The sequence below is a fragment of the Gopherus flavomarginatus genome, chromosome 4 (genome assembly GCF_025201925.1).
Source record: "Gopherus flavomarginatus isolate rGopFla2 chromosome 4, rGopFla2.mat.asm, whole genome shotgun sequence".
NCBI lineage: Eukaryota > Metazoa > Chordata > Testudines > Testudinidae > Gopherus > Gopherus flavomarginatus.
Genome location: NC_066620.1, coordinates 182,401,107 through 182,415,683, shown reverse-complemented (window position 1 = coordinate 182,415,683; position 14,577 = coordinate 182,401,107). Strand labels below are relative to the sequence as shown.

General features: G+C 45.2%; 1 protein-coding gene across 1 annotated transcript; it reads left to right on the top strand.

Moving 5' to 3' along the window:
• Positions 1-742: 742 nt before the first annotated feature.
• On the top strand, positions 743-7,533 carry ADI1 (acireductone dioxygenase 1). Its single transcript, XM_050951053.1, has 4 exons — positions 743-976; positions 3,945-4,064; positions 5,758-5,937; positions 7,012-7,533. Exons 1-4 carry the CDS (start codon positions 857-859, stop codon positions 7,132-7,134), a joined length of 543 nt encoding a protein of 180 aa, XP_050807010.1. The 5' UTR covers positions 743-856; the 3' UTR covers positions 7,135-7,533.
• Positions 7,534-14,577: the final 7,044 nt, after the last annotated feature.

The following is a 14,577-nucleotide window of genomic DNA, read 5'->3' as shown; positions in this document are numbered from 1 at the left end:
TACACTGTTTTTCATAAAGACAAGGTACAACTGCGACCTCATCCAGCATCCCTCCCTAAGGTTGTGTCTGCCTTCCTGTGCCTGCAGAGAGTCCGCTGGTCCCGCAGCTCCACCGGAGTCGCGGGACCGGTGACCGGCAGAGTGCCCCCTGCGGTATGCCGCCGTGCTTGGGGCGGCGAAATATCTAGAGCCGCCCCTGTGTAAACACTGTCTTGCAGCCCGCCAACGGATTACCTTTATGGGCAGCAGGTTGCCCACTACTGGTTTGGGACCACTGATCTAGATATAACACATAGTTCATAGAAGAAGATTTATAACACCATTTTCTTACTTAAACTGCAGAAATGGGACCACTGCAGCATCTTTGGCTGGACACAGAAACTTTTAACATTAGTATTGTGACAATAATGCAAATCTTTAGACTCAGGTAAAAAAGCCCAGCAGATTACATGATTTTTCTGGCAACTGGCAAATCCATAAAAAAACAGCCAGGCTGGTCAAATACCAGGCGGACTTTCACCCTCGGCCTGGGTAAACTATCTCTGGGGTTACTGGAATATTGCAATGTTCCTGCCAAGCGTTTCAATGCAGCTGCTGCATTTCCTCTTCCAAGGCAACACATTTCTACCTAGGAGCTTGCAGAGCGCGAGCCCCCGGCCGGGCGGGGGTGGGAGCCGCGGCCCCGTTGGCAGCAGGCGCTGTGCGGATCACGCGCTCCGGCGGTGTCCGCGGGCGGGTTGCAGCCAGCCCCGCTGCGTGGGGCGGCGTGTCGCGGCCCTGGGCCGGCCCGATTGGCTGCCGTAGGGGCAGGCGGGCGCGCTAGGGTGCAGCACTCGCCCGGCAGCCGCGGGTCAGGATGGTGGAAGCCTGGTACATGGACGAGTCCGGAGAGGACCAGAGGGCCCCGCACCGGCAGGAGCCGCACCGGCCCGTCAGCCTGGAGCAGCTGCGCCGGCTCGGAGTCTTCTACTGGAAAGTAGGCAGCGAGCCTGGCCGCACCCTACCCCCATGCGGCGCCTGTAGTCCGGCCACTCAGCCAGGGCCCCCGGGACGGGAGCTCCTGGCCCGCAGCCTCCAGCCCGCCCGGCTGCCGCAGGGTCTCGCTCCAGCTGCTTGCTCAGTGCGGGCCCCTGGGCCCAGACATCTCTGGCCTTTGCCTCCGCCCATAGGCTTGTTTACAGCGTGGCTCATAACACCCCGATCCCTGCTCCCAAGCCGTGCTGCAGCGGCCAGGCTGGTGGGGGGTGAGGACCCCCGGCCCAGCCGGCCTTTGATCGGGGAAGGGGGGTGGGTACTGCTTTGCTGTTACCAGATCCCCCGCCCAGGGTGGGATGTTGATGGGCCTTCTCCTCTGCCCGAGTCACTTACCGTTTGTCTTTTAAATTAACTCTGCACTTTACCCCCTGCCTTTGCTAAGAGTCTGTGCCGCAGCACTAGCAACCAGCTGTTTGACTGATGCTCCTCCTGCTTGTTCCTGAAATACCATTCACTTCCTTAACGCGTACTTGCACATCCACATGGTCTGGCTTTGCCTGTTAATATTGGATATCTTCATGGTCCAGTGGGCCAGAGCCTGTGCCAAAGGAAATCCAAATGTATAAGGTAGTCTAAAAGGCTTGTCTGGGCCCAGACATGGTTCTTGATAGAGGGGTGCTAATAAGGAATCCAATTTCAATGCAGGTAGGGCCCAAGGACTGTCAGGTGTCCTGCCCTTGTAGTTTAAAAATAATGATTTGTTTTTTTAAAATAGAAGTGAAAACCTAAGATCCCTGCTGGAATTGGAAGCATGTGAGCCTGCTTAAATGTAAAGGTGGCATCATATGCTTTCGATCCTAGTTTGAGGTTTAATATACAAAAAGTGCATAAATTGCTTAGCCTATTTAGTGTACACTTTTCAAAATTCACTTAGATTAAGACTGAGGCCTTGTCTAAACTCAGGAATTGTACTGGTTTGAGCATTGGCCTGCAAAACCCAGGGTTGTGAGTTCAATCATTGAGGGGGCCATTTGGGGAACTAGGGTAAAAATCTGGGGATTGGTTCTGCTTTGAGCAGGGGTTGGACTAGATGACCTCCTGAGGTCCTTTCCAACCCTAATATTCTGTGATTCTATGATTTACTTAGCCCAGTACATTAGAACCCCAGAGTTACAAACACCTTGGCAATGGAGGTTCATAACTCTGAACAAAACATTGGCTGTTCTTTCAAAAGTTTACAACTGAATATTGACTTAATATAGCTTTGAAACTTTACTGTGGAGAAGAAAAACGCTGCTTTTACCCGTCTTAATTTAAAAGAAACAAGCACAGGAACAGTTTCCTTACCTTGTCACACATTTTTTTTTTACTTTATTTTTTAGTAGTTTACATTAAACACGGTACTGTACTGTATTTGATTTTGGGTTTTTTTGTCTCTGTTGCTGCCTGATTGCGTACTTCTGGTTCCAAATGAGGTGTGTGGTTGACCAGTCAGTTCATAAAACCGTAACTCTGGTGTTCATAATTCTGAGGTTCTACTGTATAGCTAAAACAGCAACCATCCTCCCCAATGTGGGTGAAGTTATATTGGTATAAATGTGCTTAGTCTGTTTTTTAGATTGTCAGACAGTGAAACAGTGGGAAGCAGGTAACAGATTTTGTGTAAGTGCAAAGCATATTACAGCCCTGCTGTAGAAAAGTGATTTTTAGATTAGTGATGATGGGCAAGGTTAGTAAAGACAAACAATTATGTTATGAAAGTTCTACCTTTAGGTATTTGGACAGCTAACCATGATCTCTCTTTCCCACAGCTAATTCACAGGGTTCCTAAAGTGAAGCACATGTACATTGGTGGTGCTCTATAATGGGTGGGTCAGACAGAAGAACTGCATAATTGAGCAATTCTGGCACCTAGGCTACAGGCCAGACAGTCTTGTACTGTAAAATGTATCCCTCATGGATACACAGATTAGAATTCAATAATTCTTGTCTCCCAGTCACATGCTGGGTTCACTAGAGCAAGTAGCCTTTATAAGAGACTCTTATAAACCTGAGATGAGAAACTCTTTTAGGGCTATGATATGTACTTGTGGTGAGACTTATAAAGGTTCTTAGAGCATGGTATTTATTGCTTAAAGTGTAGGCTTCTCAGTAACAAGTCACTGAGCATATTATTAATTCCTACCAAAAAAAACCCAAACAAAACATTAGAGCTGAGAATGTGGAACCTCAGACAGCCTCTTTCATTTGAGTTATTAAAATGTTTCCCACATCTGGGAAGGTGGAACAATAATAGATACTGAGCAAAGAAAGTCTGTAACCAGAGCAGTTTAATGAAGTTTTTAAAATTATCAAGACACCCTCTCTCCCCATTGTTGTTGCCAACTTTCAACTGAATGTTATTTATTTATTTTGCTGTCATGCTGCTGCTGCTGCTTCCCTACCAAGGCTAATTTGTTTTGGAAGTGCCATGCCAGGATTGGCAGGCTGCCTGGTGGGAAAGCAGTAGTGAAGTGACTATGAACAATGAGAATGTTCTTCCTGGTAACTCCAAACTTCAGCAACTGTGCAGGGACAATGGCAGTTCCACTGATTAGTCATGAGGGAGGACAAGACACGGTTCACTCTAAGTCTGGGATTCTGACTCTGGAATGAGAAGCAGACTCTGTGGGAGCAGTGTCTGATGGCAGATTGAGCTTGCTTCCCCAGTACATCCCGCTGAGACACCCACACTGACTCTGAAAGACTAGCTTTTCTATAATCCCTTTTTTCCCCTTTAGACTACACAATAACAAATAAATAACCTTGCTGGACTTGTTAGTAACTAGTATGTAACTTGAAATGTTATTTGTACACTAACTGGCTGTGATTTATGGTTTTGGAAGTAGTTGTTTGGGTATCCTGGCTGTCTCTGATGGATGTTTCTTTGTTTTTAATTCCTCCTTCCCTCCCTCCAAAAAATCACACAGTTGGATGCTGACAACTATGAGACTGACCCAGACCTAGCAAGGATTCGGCAAGAGAAAAACTATTCTTGGATGGATATAATAATGATACATAAAGATAAGATGCCAGATTATCAAGACAAGGTAAAGCAGCCCTGGTTTCGATCTGGGAAGGGAGTAATTTCTGAAGGCTGCCACTAGAGTATACACCAGCTTTTGAAGTGTACGTTCAGTACCTGCTCTTTGAACGATGGATTTTTCCCCATTTTTAAAAATCACATTATTTAGTTTTTAGATTTTCAAATGGCTGCTTGGATTCCATTTTTAAAACGAGAGAGGGCTTTGTGTTTTCTGTAATCACTTTCCCTTTAATAGCTTACAGATGATGCCTTTTAGAATGGTTCCCATTAATAAGAGTGGCTCTCATGTGTCATTTTGAAACTGCACATTTGCAAATGGAGCCCTGCAAACATTATTAGATTATAATCCAAACTAAGGTCAGGCCATTGTCAGCTTGGGGCTGTGGCAAAATCTTTCCCCAGTGAACTTCTGAGCAGCAAGCCCTAAGCTTGGTCACTGCTGCCCTAGCACATAGTGATAATTTTAATCAACAATAACACATCCCTCAGTACTGTCATGAATAATTTCTCAGTGTTCTCAGAAAAAGGAGGCCACTCTTCTCTCTCTTGGCCTGGTTGTCAAAGTGATTGATTTTAGTGCTAAGAATATTTTAACATACTCACCATTGGAGGGAATTGGAACTTCTGCCAGATCCATTTTGATGGGAATTTGTGACCTTCCATACATTTGAAATAACTTGTGAGCATGCTCACTTGGCAGTTTTCAAAGTTGAAACACGCCTACAGCTACATGCACTTTGGGGATTATCAGCCTGCAAAATGTATTAGTTGGTAATTAGTTCTTTTGTCTCCAGTTAATTTTTTTAAAGTCTGATATGTGCTAAACACTTGAGGGGTATGAGGGATTTGTGCAGTTCTCCAGCTGAGAAATGTTTTAATTTGGGGAAATAATGTCCTGGTTTCTTCAGAACAGATCAGTAGGAACAATGTCAAGTTCTTAGTTTTGCATTTTATAATGAAACTCCTTCCTCACCAGTTAAACATGAAGATGTGCTGCTCCAACTGAATGTGAATGGTATGGTAACTCAGGAGTTTGGTGCTGATGGTGAGGTTTCTCCATATCCATCTTAAATGGAGTTGTTCCTCAAGGCTTCATCACTTCCTTTCCTACCTATGGCATTGCAGCAGTTCCCCCTCGCCTCTCCTGACAAGTCCTCATGGGACTTCTTCAGAGCCTGGCATTGTTGCTCCTAAATTGTCCCAAGGACAAAGTATCCTTCACCTCCCAAAGACCTGAGAGAAGGTTGTCTCTGCTGATTAGGGAGCGAGGCCTTGAATCTGGGACTGTGGCCCAGGGTCTGTCTCCTGTTGACAGTCTAAATCATTATGCAGCAGGCAACCTGGTGGGCAATAATTACGTGTATTGTTCTCATGTAGATGATTAGCTACAGTAGGCAGTGATCTTGCATTTGGCTTCTTCCAGTGTAAAGTGACAGGGGATTTCAGCTTTATTATATTTGTGCATCCCAGATAATTGTACAACTATAGATGAATATTATCCTTCCAAGCATAGACCTGACTTCATGTGCCGTTAACATAGTCTAGTAATGCATTGGTCAGAGTTTTATATATTTCTGGACTCTGTAAAGTGTCTCCCAGACACTGGGAGACAATCTCCATATGACATTGTGTGTAGATTTATTTCTTTGTTCAACAAACTTTAAAAGAAATGTAATATCCTCTCCTTCCTACCCTAGATAAAAATATTTTATGAAGAACATTTGCATTTGGATGATGAAATTCGCTACATCCTTGAAGGAAGTGGCTACTTTGATGTTCGAGACAAAGATGACAAGTGGATCCGGATTTTCACTGAAAAGGGAGACATGATAACTCTTCCTGGTGGCATATATCACCGATTTACACTGGATGAAAATGTTTGTATATGGCTTTATCTATTACACTCCTAGATATGTGCATTGACAGACAAGTGTACAAAGTCATATTGCATATTGGTGACTAAATATGCTATTTCAGATCGGTAGTTCATTAAACCCGGAACATAAGGGATACGAAATGATTTATAGAATCTGAGCTTTCACCTCTTAGTTGCCAGTTCATATGCAGCTCATCAGTAGTGACTTCAAGTCACTGCCATCTTAGACACGTTCTGCATCTTGTGTGAAATCAGCGTATGGCCTGAGTCCAGAGATTCTACAGGTATGCACCACAGTTGGCTGAGGCATGGAGACTGATTCAGCCAGGCTGAAGGCAGAACCACATAGGGAAGCTTGAATTGCCTCTGATCTGTACCTCTTCTGTGGATAAACTGAGCATATTTGTCTTGGCATCTTTCATGAGTACTAAACTCGCCTGTAGAGAGGGAGTGTAGTCTAGTAGCTAGAGCCACAGATGGCAGTCAGAAATCCAAGACAAATTCTCAGCTCCACACTGACTTGCTCTCTGACCTGCTGAGAGGGGTTATGTGTAATATAGCCCTATGGTCTTATCTGTCTGTGGGAATAGCCTTGAATCAGCAATCAGTGTAGCTGCACTGGTGCCAACTTCCAAGTGTGGACAAGGACGAGCTCACTTGGTGCAAACCCCAGCACTACATGTCTACATTTAGGGGTCTGTGCTGGTGCAGCTACACCAAGGCCTGTGTCCCAGCTTGAGAGACTTGCTGAAGGTCATGGTTTTCTCCATCTGTGAAATGGGTTAATGCTTTATCTGCCTTACAGGGGTGTTGAGGATCCTCTGAAGTTTATAACACAGTATAACAGTGCTAACTACAGTTACTACTACAATTGCCAGGTTGCTAGGAACACTGACACAAAATAGTGATGGAACGCCGAGGGTAGTGTGAAACTCCTAAAGCGTCTTGAGATGCTTTGAAAGATGCTACAGAAATGGAAAGTATCATAAACCTCAACAGGAGTTGTTAACCCTGTAATTCAGATGCCTCCAAAAGGAGCTGTTATGCTATTTGCAATTTCCTTTTCCTTCCACAGAACTACGTGAAGGCAATGAGGCTCTTTGCTGGAGAACCAGTCTGGACAGCATACAACCGGCCAGCTGATCACTTTCCTGCTCGACGACAGTACATCCAGTCTTTGGCACAAGCAGCACAGTAATACTCTCTGAAGTCTGATGTGTGGAACGTCCTCAAGCTTGAGCAGAATGGAAACTGGGAATCTTGTACTTCAACACCGCTCACTGTAGGATATGTTCTGTTTCCCCTGTCCAAATGTGCTTCTCTGGCTCTAATTTTGGGAGGGTGAATGGGGAATATGGACAAGACTTAATGTTCATGCTAGTCTGAAATGATATCAAACTACTTAAGATGATTTGTATTTAATTAAAAATCTTCTGCATTCTCTCGAAGAATCTGCACAAGATAAATTCATGTAATCAGGACCTTCGTATGCAATTTACCTAGCTCTGTCCTGGTACAAATGTCTGTGACTTTGTTATAATGAATTGCAGTGATTTACTTTTGTAGCATTTTAATAAAATGATTTTCTGTCTTTAAATGTCTGTTAGCTATTTTCATGTCCTGACACTAAGAACCCATTGGACAATAGTGTTTCTGTGACTGTATTAACTGGGTTCCAGTCCTAGCTCTCTCACTGACTTGTTTTTGATATTGGACAAATCATTAACTCTGCCTTAATTTTGCCGTTTGTAAAATAGAGATAAGTAGAGTTACCCACCTTAGTCCAGTGTTTTGAGATCTTCAGACACTGTGTAATTGCAGGTGTATTATTGAAATAAGCCTCCTCAACAATGTCAAAAATGACTGTTTTTAGTCTAAACGTTTGCTTTAAAAGGAAAGTTTGCCTACAGCACAGAATGTTGTGCCTGCTCAGTCTCCTGATGACGTTGTAATTGGAGTGTAGATCAAGGCATGCAAAGATGTCACTGCTGGGACCTGTGTGCAGTTGTTTACAGCTGTGCACAGTGTATGTGAACTGATACCATTCCAAATTAGTAATATTTTAAACCCGTTTTGCACATGTGCAAATGACTCTACAAGATAGTGGAAATGGAGGCCTGGGGCATATATGGGGACATCTATATGGGGATAAAAGCCCTGTGGCAAAGCTGTGGCTGATCTGGGTCAGCTGACCCAGGCTGGTGGAGTTCAGGTTGTAGGGTTAAAAATTGCTGTGTAGATGCTCAGACTGGAGCCTGAGCTCTGGGACTCTCCATCCTCACAGGTTCCCAGACCTCTGGCTCCAGCCCTAGCTCGACAGCAATTTTTGAGCCCCATGAGCCCAAGTCAGCTGAGCCAGCTGTGGTTTTTTTATCTCCGTGTAGATGTACCCTGTGAGTCTTTATAATGTAGTAATTGGATTAGGTTGATTCTGCCCACCTTATTAAAAAGGTTCTTCCAGTTGCCAAGATTCTAAGTTCCCTTTTGTAGTGACAACATTTTCATTATACAGTATTGCAGAGTCTCTGGATTTATAAAGTCATGCAGTTATTTTTAATCCCTTAAATGTTTTTGAAAATGAAGTAGTGGTTTTGAAGAAAAGATGTACTAGTTAGAATCTTGAAAATCACAAATGTATCTAGAAATGGCCCCAACCTTTTGTATGTCACTTATCATCCTAGCTAGTGCGATGGGGTATGTAAACCACACAGGCCATAAAGAGGTTAACTAGAGCTTTCTTACTCTAGTTAATGCCATTAACTTCACCTGGTGCCCCTGGAAAGCAGGTGGTAGGCTGATGGGAAATGAAAGCAAGGAGCACAGGGCAGTCTAACAGAGAAGGCTTTGAACCTAGAGGAAAGGACTGGCAAGAACCAGGGATAAAGGGAATCAGAAAAGCAGCAAGAGAGCATTACCTCCTATGATGGGCCCTAGGAAGAAGCAAGAAATGAGGGGAGCAGCCATGCAAGTCAGCATCCTGAGAATAGGATGAATGACCAAAAGGAATAGGAAGAGAGACTGAAATTTCAGGCCCTGCAAGTGTGGGAGTGGTCTGGTTGGTGTTGTAAGCACTGATAAAGAGGTAAGTATAAGTGCCAAGTACACTATTAAAGACTTAAGTCCAAGTATGCTTTGGCAATAGTATGTATGTATTTACAAGTTAAAGTATAGGTCTAAGTGTAAGTACTTTCAACTCCCGTAGTCCCGGCAATTGTCTAGTCAATATGTGGACAACTAACTAAATTATATAAGCACATAATGGAAGAGGAAAGAAAAAGAGCAACAATGACATTTTATTCATATGCACAAATAAACTTGGAATAGTAAAAAAATCTCTCAGTTGTAAATGTATTTATAAATTTCCTTTCCATTTTATATATGTAATGATATGTACAGATAGCATCATTCCATAAAATGGATATTTCAGGAATAGCAACCACATCATCCCGAAGGTGGTTCCTTTCTGACAGTCTCCCTGCTGCTGCTGGACTGGGAAGCGAATTTCTCAACTGCTGATTGCAGTGACCAATCAGAAATGAAGGGGGCAGAGCCTGCAACAGCAGGGCCAACAAAAAAAAAGCCTTGGCAGCCAGAACTCAGGGCCTGGAAAAGCTGGGAGAATAGGTTTGGGGGGTCTGCCTGTATCTGGGACAAGTGGGAGGCATATGATTGTTGAAAAAGTACTTGCAGATTTAAAAAAAGCTACTTAAAGCTAGAATTGTCAATTACTTGCAGTTAATGCATGTGATTGACACAAAACAGACTAAGTAGATTTTTAAAAAATGGTGATTACAATTTTAATCACACTGTTAAATAAATATCAATTTAAATTTATTATAAATATTTTTGGATGTTTTTCTATATTTTCAAATATATTGATTTCAATTACAACACAGAATATAAAGTGTACAGTGCTCACTTTATGTTGTTGTTTTTATTACAAATATTTGCCCTGTAAAAAAAAAATAGTATTTTTCAATTCACCTCATACAAGTCCACTCAGTCCTACTTCTTGTTCAGCCACTCGCTAAGACAAACAAGTTTGTTTACATTTCTGGGAGATGCTGCTGCCCGCTTCTTATTTACAATTTCACCTGAAAGTGAGAACAGCCATTAATATGGCACTGTTGTAGCTGGCATTGCAAGATATTTATGTGCCAGATATGCTAAACATTTGTATGCCCCTTCATGCTTTGACTTGTAGGCACTGACATTTTATTTTTGAGTACAGTTATGTAAAAATAATATTTGACATTTGTACATTGCACTTTCACAGTAAAGAGATTGCACTTAAGTACTTGTATAGGGGACCGTCCAGATATTAAGGGCTTTGTCTTGTACAGGCAACTATCTGTTGCACCCCTGCCCCCCCCCCCAAATAAAAATGTTCTGTCTTTTCATATTTGCTATCTAGTCACCCTATCTTGGGGAGCTCTCACTGAGATATCAGAGGCTAATGTAACCAGCAGACTAATGCTACTAACCAGTGTATTTACCTTTGCCATCTATTCCTTCCCCTTTCCTCCCAGCTGTCATGTCCACAGCAATTTCTGTGGAAATCTCACTCTTGTGATACAGAATACAATACTGGAAACAAAACTGAAGTGCCTCCTTGCTGTGTTGCCTCCACAGATGGATATATACACCCTGGTGGTACAGCATAGTATGGTACCTATCTCTCTGTCAAGAACACATTTAGAATGATGGGCCATTTTCACAGCATGAACTAGCTCTAAAATTAAGTGAGGATAAAAATAAAAACTTTCTGCTCCAAACCCATTGGCCTGTATCACTGTAACTAAAGGAGAATCGTTGGAAGTGAGAATAGTAGTAGGATTTAGCTAGAGGGAGGCAGGGGAATCCACTGGAGCGCCTTTGTCTTCGAACACTTCAGCTCCTAAGGTTATATAAACTTGGCAGGTCGAAGTACAGAATCACAGCAGGTGACCTCAGGATGGCGGGGGCCAAGAGCTCCGTAGCATCAACTAAGGCCCACAGAAGCCTGGTTGTCCTCCAGCTGAGCTCCATCAGCATTCCCGCTGCCTTCAGACAGGGGCATGTGCATATGCCAGAAAGAAAACGGCATTCTGATACATCTTGCAGGCTGCCACTATAGCTTGTCAATGCCCATGCATAGGTTTCAATGTGGCACGAGGCAGCCTCCAGGAGGTGATGGATGTCATGGCTACTGGTCATGGTGGGGAAGGGACTCTGGCTGCCACTGATGTGAAAAGAGGAGGCAGAGGCAGCAGTAGTGGATGGAGGGGCCACAGCAGATGGTGATGGGACAGCGGACAGGGCCACAGCCACTTGGGCATATACCATGGGGCTGAAGAGTGAATGCTCTCAGAGGTGGTGGAAAGGATGGGAGGGGAGTGGGGAGTGTGCCACAGTTGATGGAGGGCTACAGCCGCCAACATGGAAGGAGTCTCCTGGGCAGGGCTCTTACTGTTTTTCCTACACAGGCACTTTCTGCCAATTGAGAGAGTTCCCTTGGTGGAGTAGGATTTTTGTCAGCGGAGCCCCTGCCTCTGCCTCCTGCTGCAACCCCGGAGGATGGCTGAGGGTACAGGCAGCAGTGGTGGTGGTGGTGGTTGCAATGGGGGGGTGAATGGGGGAGAAAGCCAAGCTGGGGCAATGAAGGTGGCCAGGATTCCCCTCTCTCAGTCTCCCCCTGCCTCCCTCCTTGGATGATGTTGCCAGAGTAAAAGCCTCATGTGTGGCCAGGTCGGAGTCCACCATCAAAGGCAGGTGATGTGACCAGCTGCCGGAGGGGGGATAGAAATGATGAAGGGGTGGGGATAGAAAAAGCAGAGGCTGTCTGCTCCCTGTTGGGTTGGCTGCTGAGGGTGCAAACAAAACCCTGGGTGGTGGTGGGGAATTAATGAAACAAATAAATAAATAAACAAATAAAAGAAGGTGGGGCTCACACCAGCAGGTTGGGGGAAGCCAGCTCCTCTGGCTGCAGTGGGAGTGAGGGGCAGCTGTAGATGTGTGGGGGGGCCCTGTGAATGGGGCATCAAACAAAAATGGTGGGGGTACTCTCAAACAGGAAAGGGTGGGGCCTGGGTGGTAGGTACCAAACAGAGAGGGGGTCCCCCACTCCAGGTGGGGAAGGGCAGTCAGGGAAACAAACAGTGAAGGGAAGCCCGGAGGCGGGGGCAGAGGAGACAGGCAAATGAAGAGCAAAGGGCAAAGCGGATGCAGGTAACAATCAGGCAGGGAAGGCAGGGAACAAACTTTCACCACATGAGACAAGGAGTGCAGAAAACTGCAAGGCTGAGGAAACCAGGTGAAATGCGGGGGGGTGGGTGGGGAAAAGCAGCAAACAGTTGGGAGGGGGGAGCAAAGCAGGGGTAGGAGAAGGAGACGCAACAGCCCAATGCAAACTGAGTGAAGGAGGAGGGGGAGTCCAAGGGGCACGCGTATGCACTTGCGAAGCGACTCAACAGTCACTGCTGCAGTAGTCCTAGGATGGGGGTGGGGGAAAACAGGCTGCTGGCAGCCTTCCCCTTAGCCAGTCCTGGTCCCCAGCCAACGTACTGCTGGGACCTTACTACTCCACTCCCTCAAATGAGGATTAAGGGAGGGCTACAAAAGAGGGGGGTTGAGTCTCTGCTGTACCAGTCATAGCAGCCCTGAACTCTCTTCCCCATCCCTTTAAATCCTTTCCCAAGCCATTTTAGCTGATCACTGTAACCATTCCCTATGGGGTTCCTGCACTGGACATCTGCACCAACCTTACGTCATGAGTTGCAACATCATGGCCTAATCCCCTTTCATTCTGCCCCCTCTGCCCATGACCACAAGCTGCTCTAGGGAAGGTTAAAAAACCCCACCTTGCTTTGGCCAATCTGGTGGAGAGGGAAAAAAAAATCCTTCCCAGCCCCCTGAGAAAGTAACAACTAGCATTATGCCCACAGCTGATCTTGCTGGACTGTCCAGTAGGAACAGTGTGTGTGTAGGGTGGGGGAGGCCGGATGTGGCAGGGGGAGGGCTCCAGGCCACTTCCCTCATCAACAGCAAAGCAGAAGTTTATCAATGGTGGCAGCAGCCCCAGCCTCCTCCTCCAGCAGCAAGGGGAAGCCCAGCCTGGCCACAGCATCACAGGTGTGTTCTTTACAGTAAACAAATCTTCTATTACAGTGAAGTATCCAGTACAGTTGAGAGTACCTATAAACCCATTAAAGCTGTCAGCTGTTCTGTTCGTTGTTAATAAATATTTCATAATATTTAAAAAGTCCCTGTACTTCTGTTCTCCATGAGTCTCTGGCATTTTTATGCAAATTGAAAGGCATTTCATAATTCCGTTACACTGAATTGTTTGGCTACGGGAACATTGATTAACTTTTGAGGCAGGGGATTGCAGACAGGGGTAAGGATGGTCTCATGAGAAAAGCAGTTGAATATTATGCAGGGCAACTGGATGTGGTTCGGGTTCCTGTTGCAATACTTAGATGTCAAATGGGCAGTTAGGCATTGAAGTCCAACATTTAAGATCCTCAAAACCCCCATTCAGCCACCACTTAACCTGGAGATGACTAAATTCCTTAAGTGCCTACAGCCAAGCCTAAGGTCACGTCTGCACTACATATTTACATTGACTCAAGTTATGTTGGCATACAGCTGCTGCAGTTATTACATCACTTGTGCACATGCTTACTTGGCTCCTTGTGTCAATGGTGTACATACTAACCAGGAGTGTCTATATTGATGCGGAGTGCAATGCACCATGGGTAGGTATCCCACTGTGGAACTCGCCACCGTCCAGTGCACTGTCTTTCAGGACATTTTGGCAATGCATGATGGGGCCAAAACATGTCATGCAGGGATGACTGGGAGCATGGGGTCAACTTCCCAGTTTGCAACTGTCTCCATCCTATAATTTTTCTGCCTTTTTTTCATATCCCACAAACATCCATGGCCCTCCTCACTGTCCACCATCTCTGACAGAAACATGAGTCCTCCACAGCACTGCACTATTTTCATGAGCATTGCAAACACAAGGTGCATGATCTTGGAGTATTTGTGGAGCTCCAAGAAGAACTGAATGAGTTGGGAGCATGACGATTCCTTGGAGGACAGATTGCTGTGGGACATTGCAAGAAACAATTCAAGGTTCTTTCTGGTGCAGCAGCAGATGATAGAGCACCACTCCTGGCCCAGAGAAACAAGCACTGACTGGTGGGATCACATCATAATGTAGGTTTGAGATGATGAGCAATCGCTGCAGAATATTTGGATGCAGAAAGCCACATTCCTGGGTCTGTGCACCAAGCTTGCCCCAGCTATCTAGTGCAGGAACACAAAAATAAGAGCTGCACTGACAATGGAGAAGCAAGTGGCATTTGCAATGTGGAAACTTCCAGTGCCAGATGGAGTCCTAATGTGACCGATAGCAATCTGGAGTTGGGAAATCCACTGTGAGAGCCATTGTGATGCAAGTGTGCAAAGTCATTAATCACCTCCTGCTATGCAGGACTGTGATTCTCAGCAATGTGCAGGACATTGTGGATGGAATTGTGGCAATGGGATTCCCAAATTGTGGTGGAGTGATAAACAGCATGAATATCCCTATTTTGGCACCAGACCACCTTGCCAGCCCACTGAGTATATGAGCAGAAGGGGCTGCTATGTTTAT

Excerpts from the sequence above, each read along its gene's own strand:
- ADI1 (XM_050951053.1), top strand. The coding sequence starts at position 857 with ATGGTGGAAGCCTGGTACATGGACGAGTCCGGAGAGGACCAGAGGGCC. Across the intron at positions 4,065-5,757 it reads TGCCAGATTATCAAGACAAG|ATAAAAATATTTTATGAAGA; the intron begins GTAAAGCAGCCC and ends TTCCTACCCTAG. Across the intron at positions 5,938-7,011 it reads GATTTACACTGGATGAAAAT|AACTACGTGAAGGCAATGAG; the intron begins GTTTGTATATGG and ends TTCCTTCCACAG.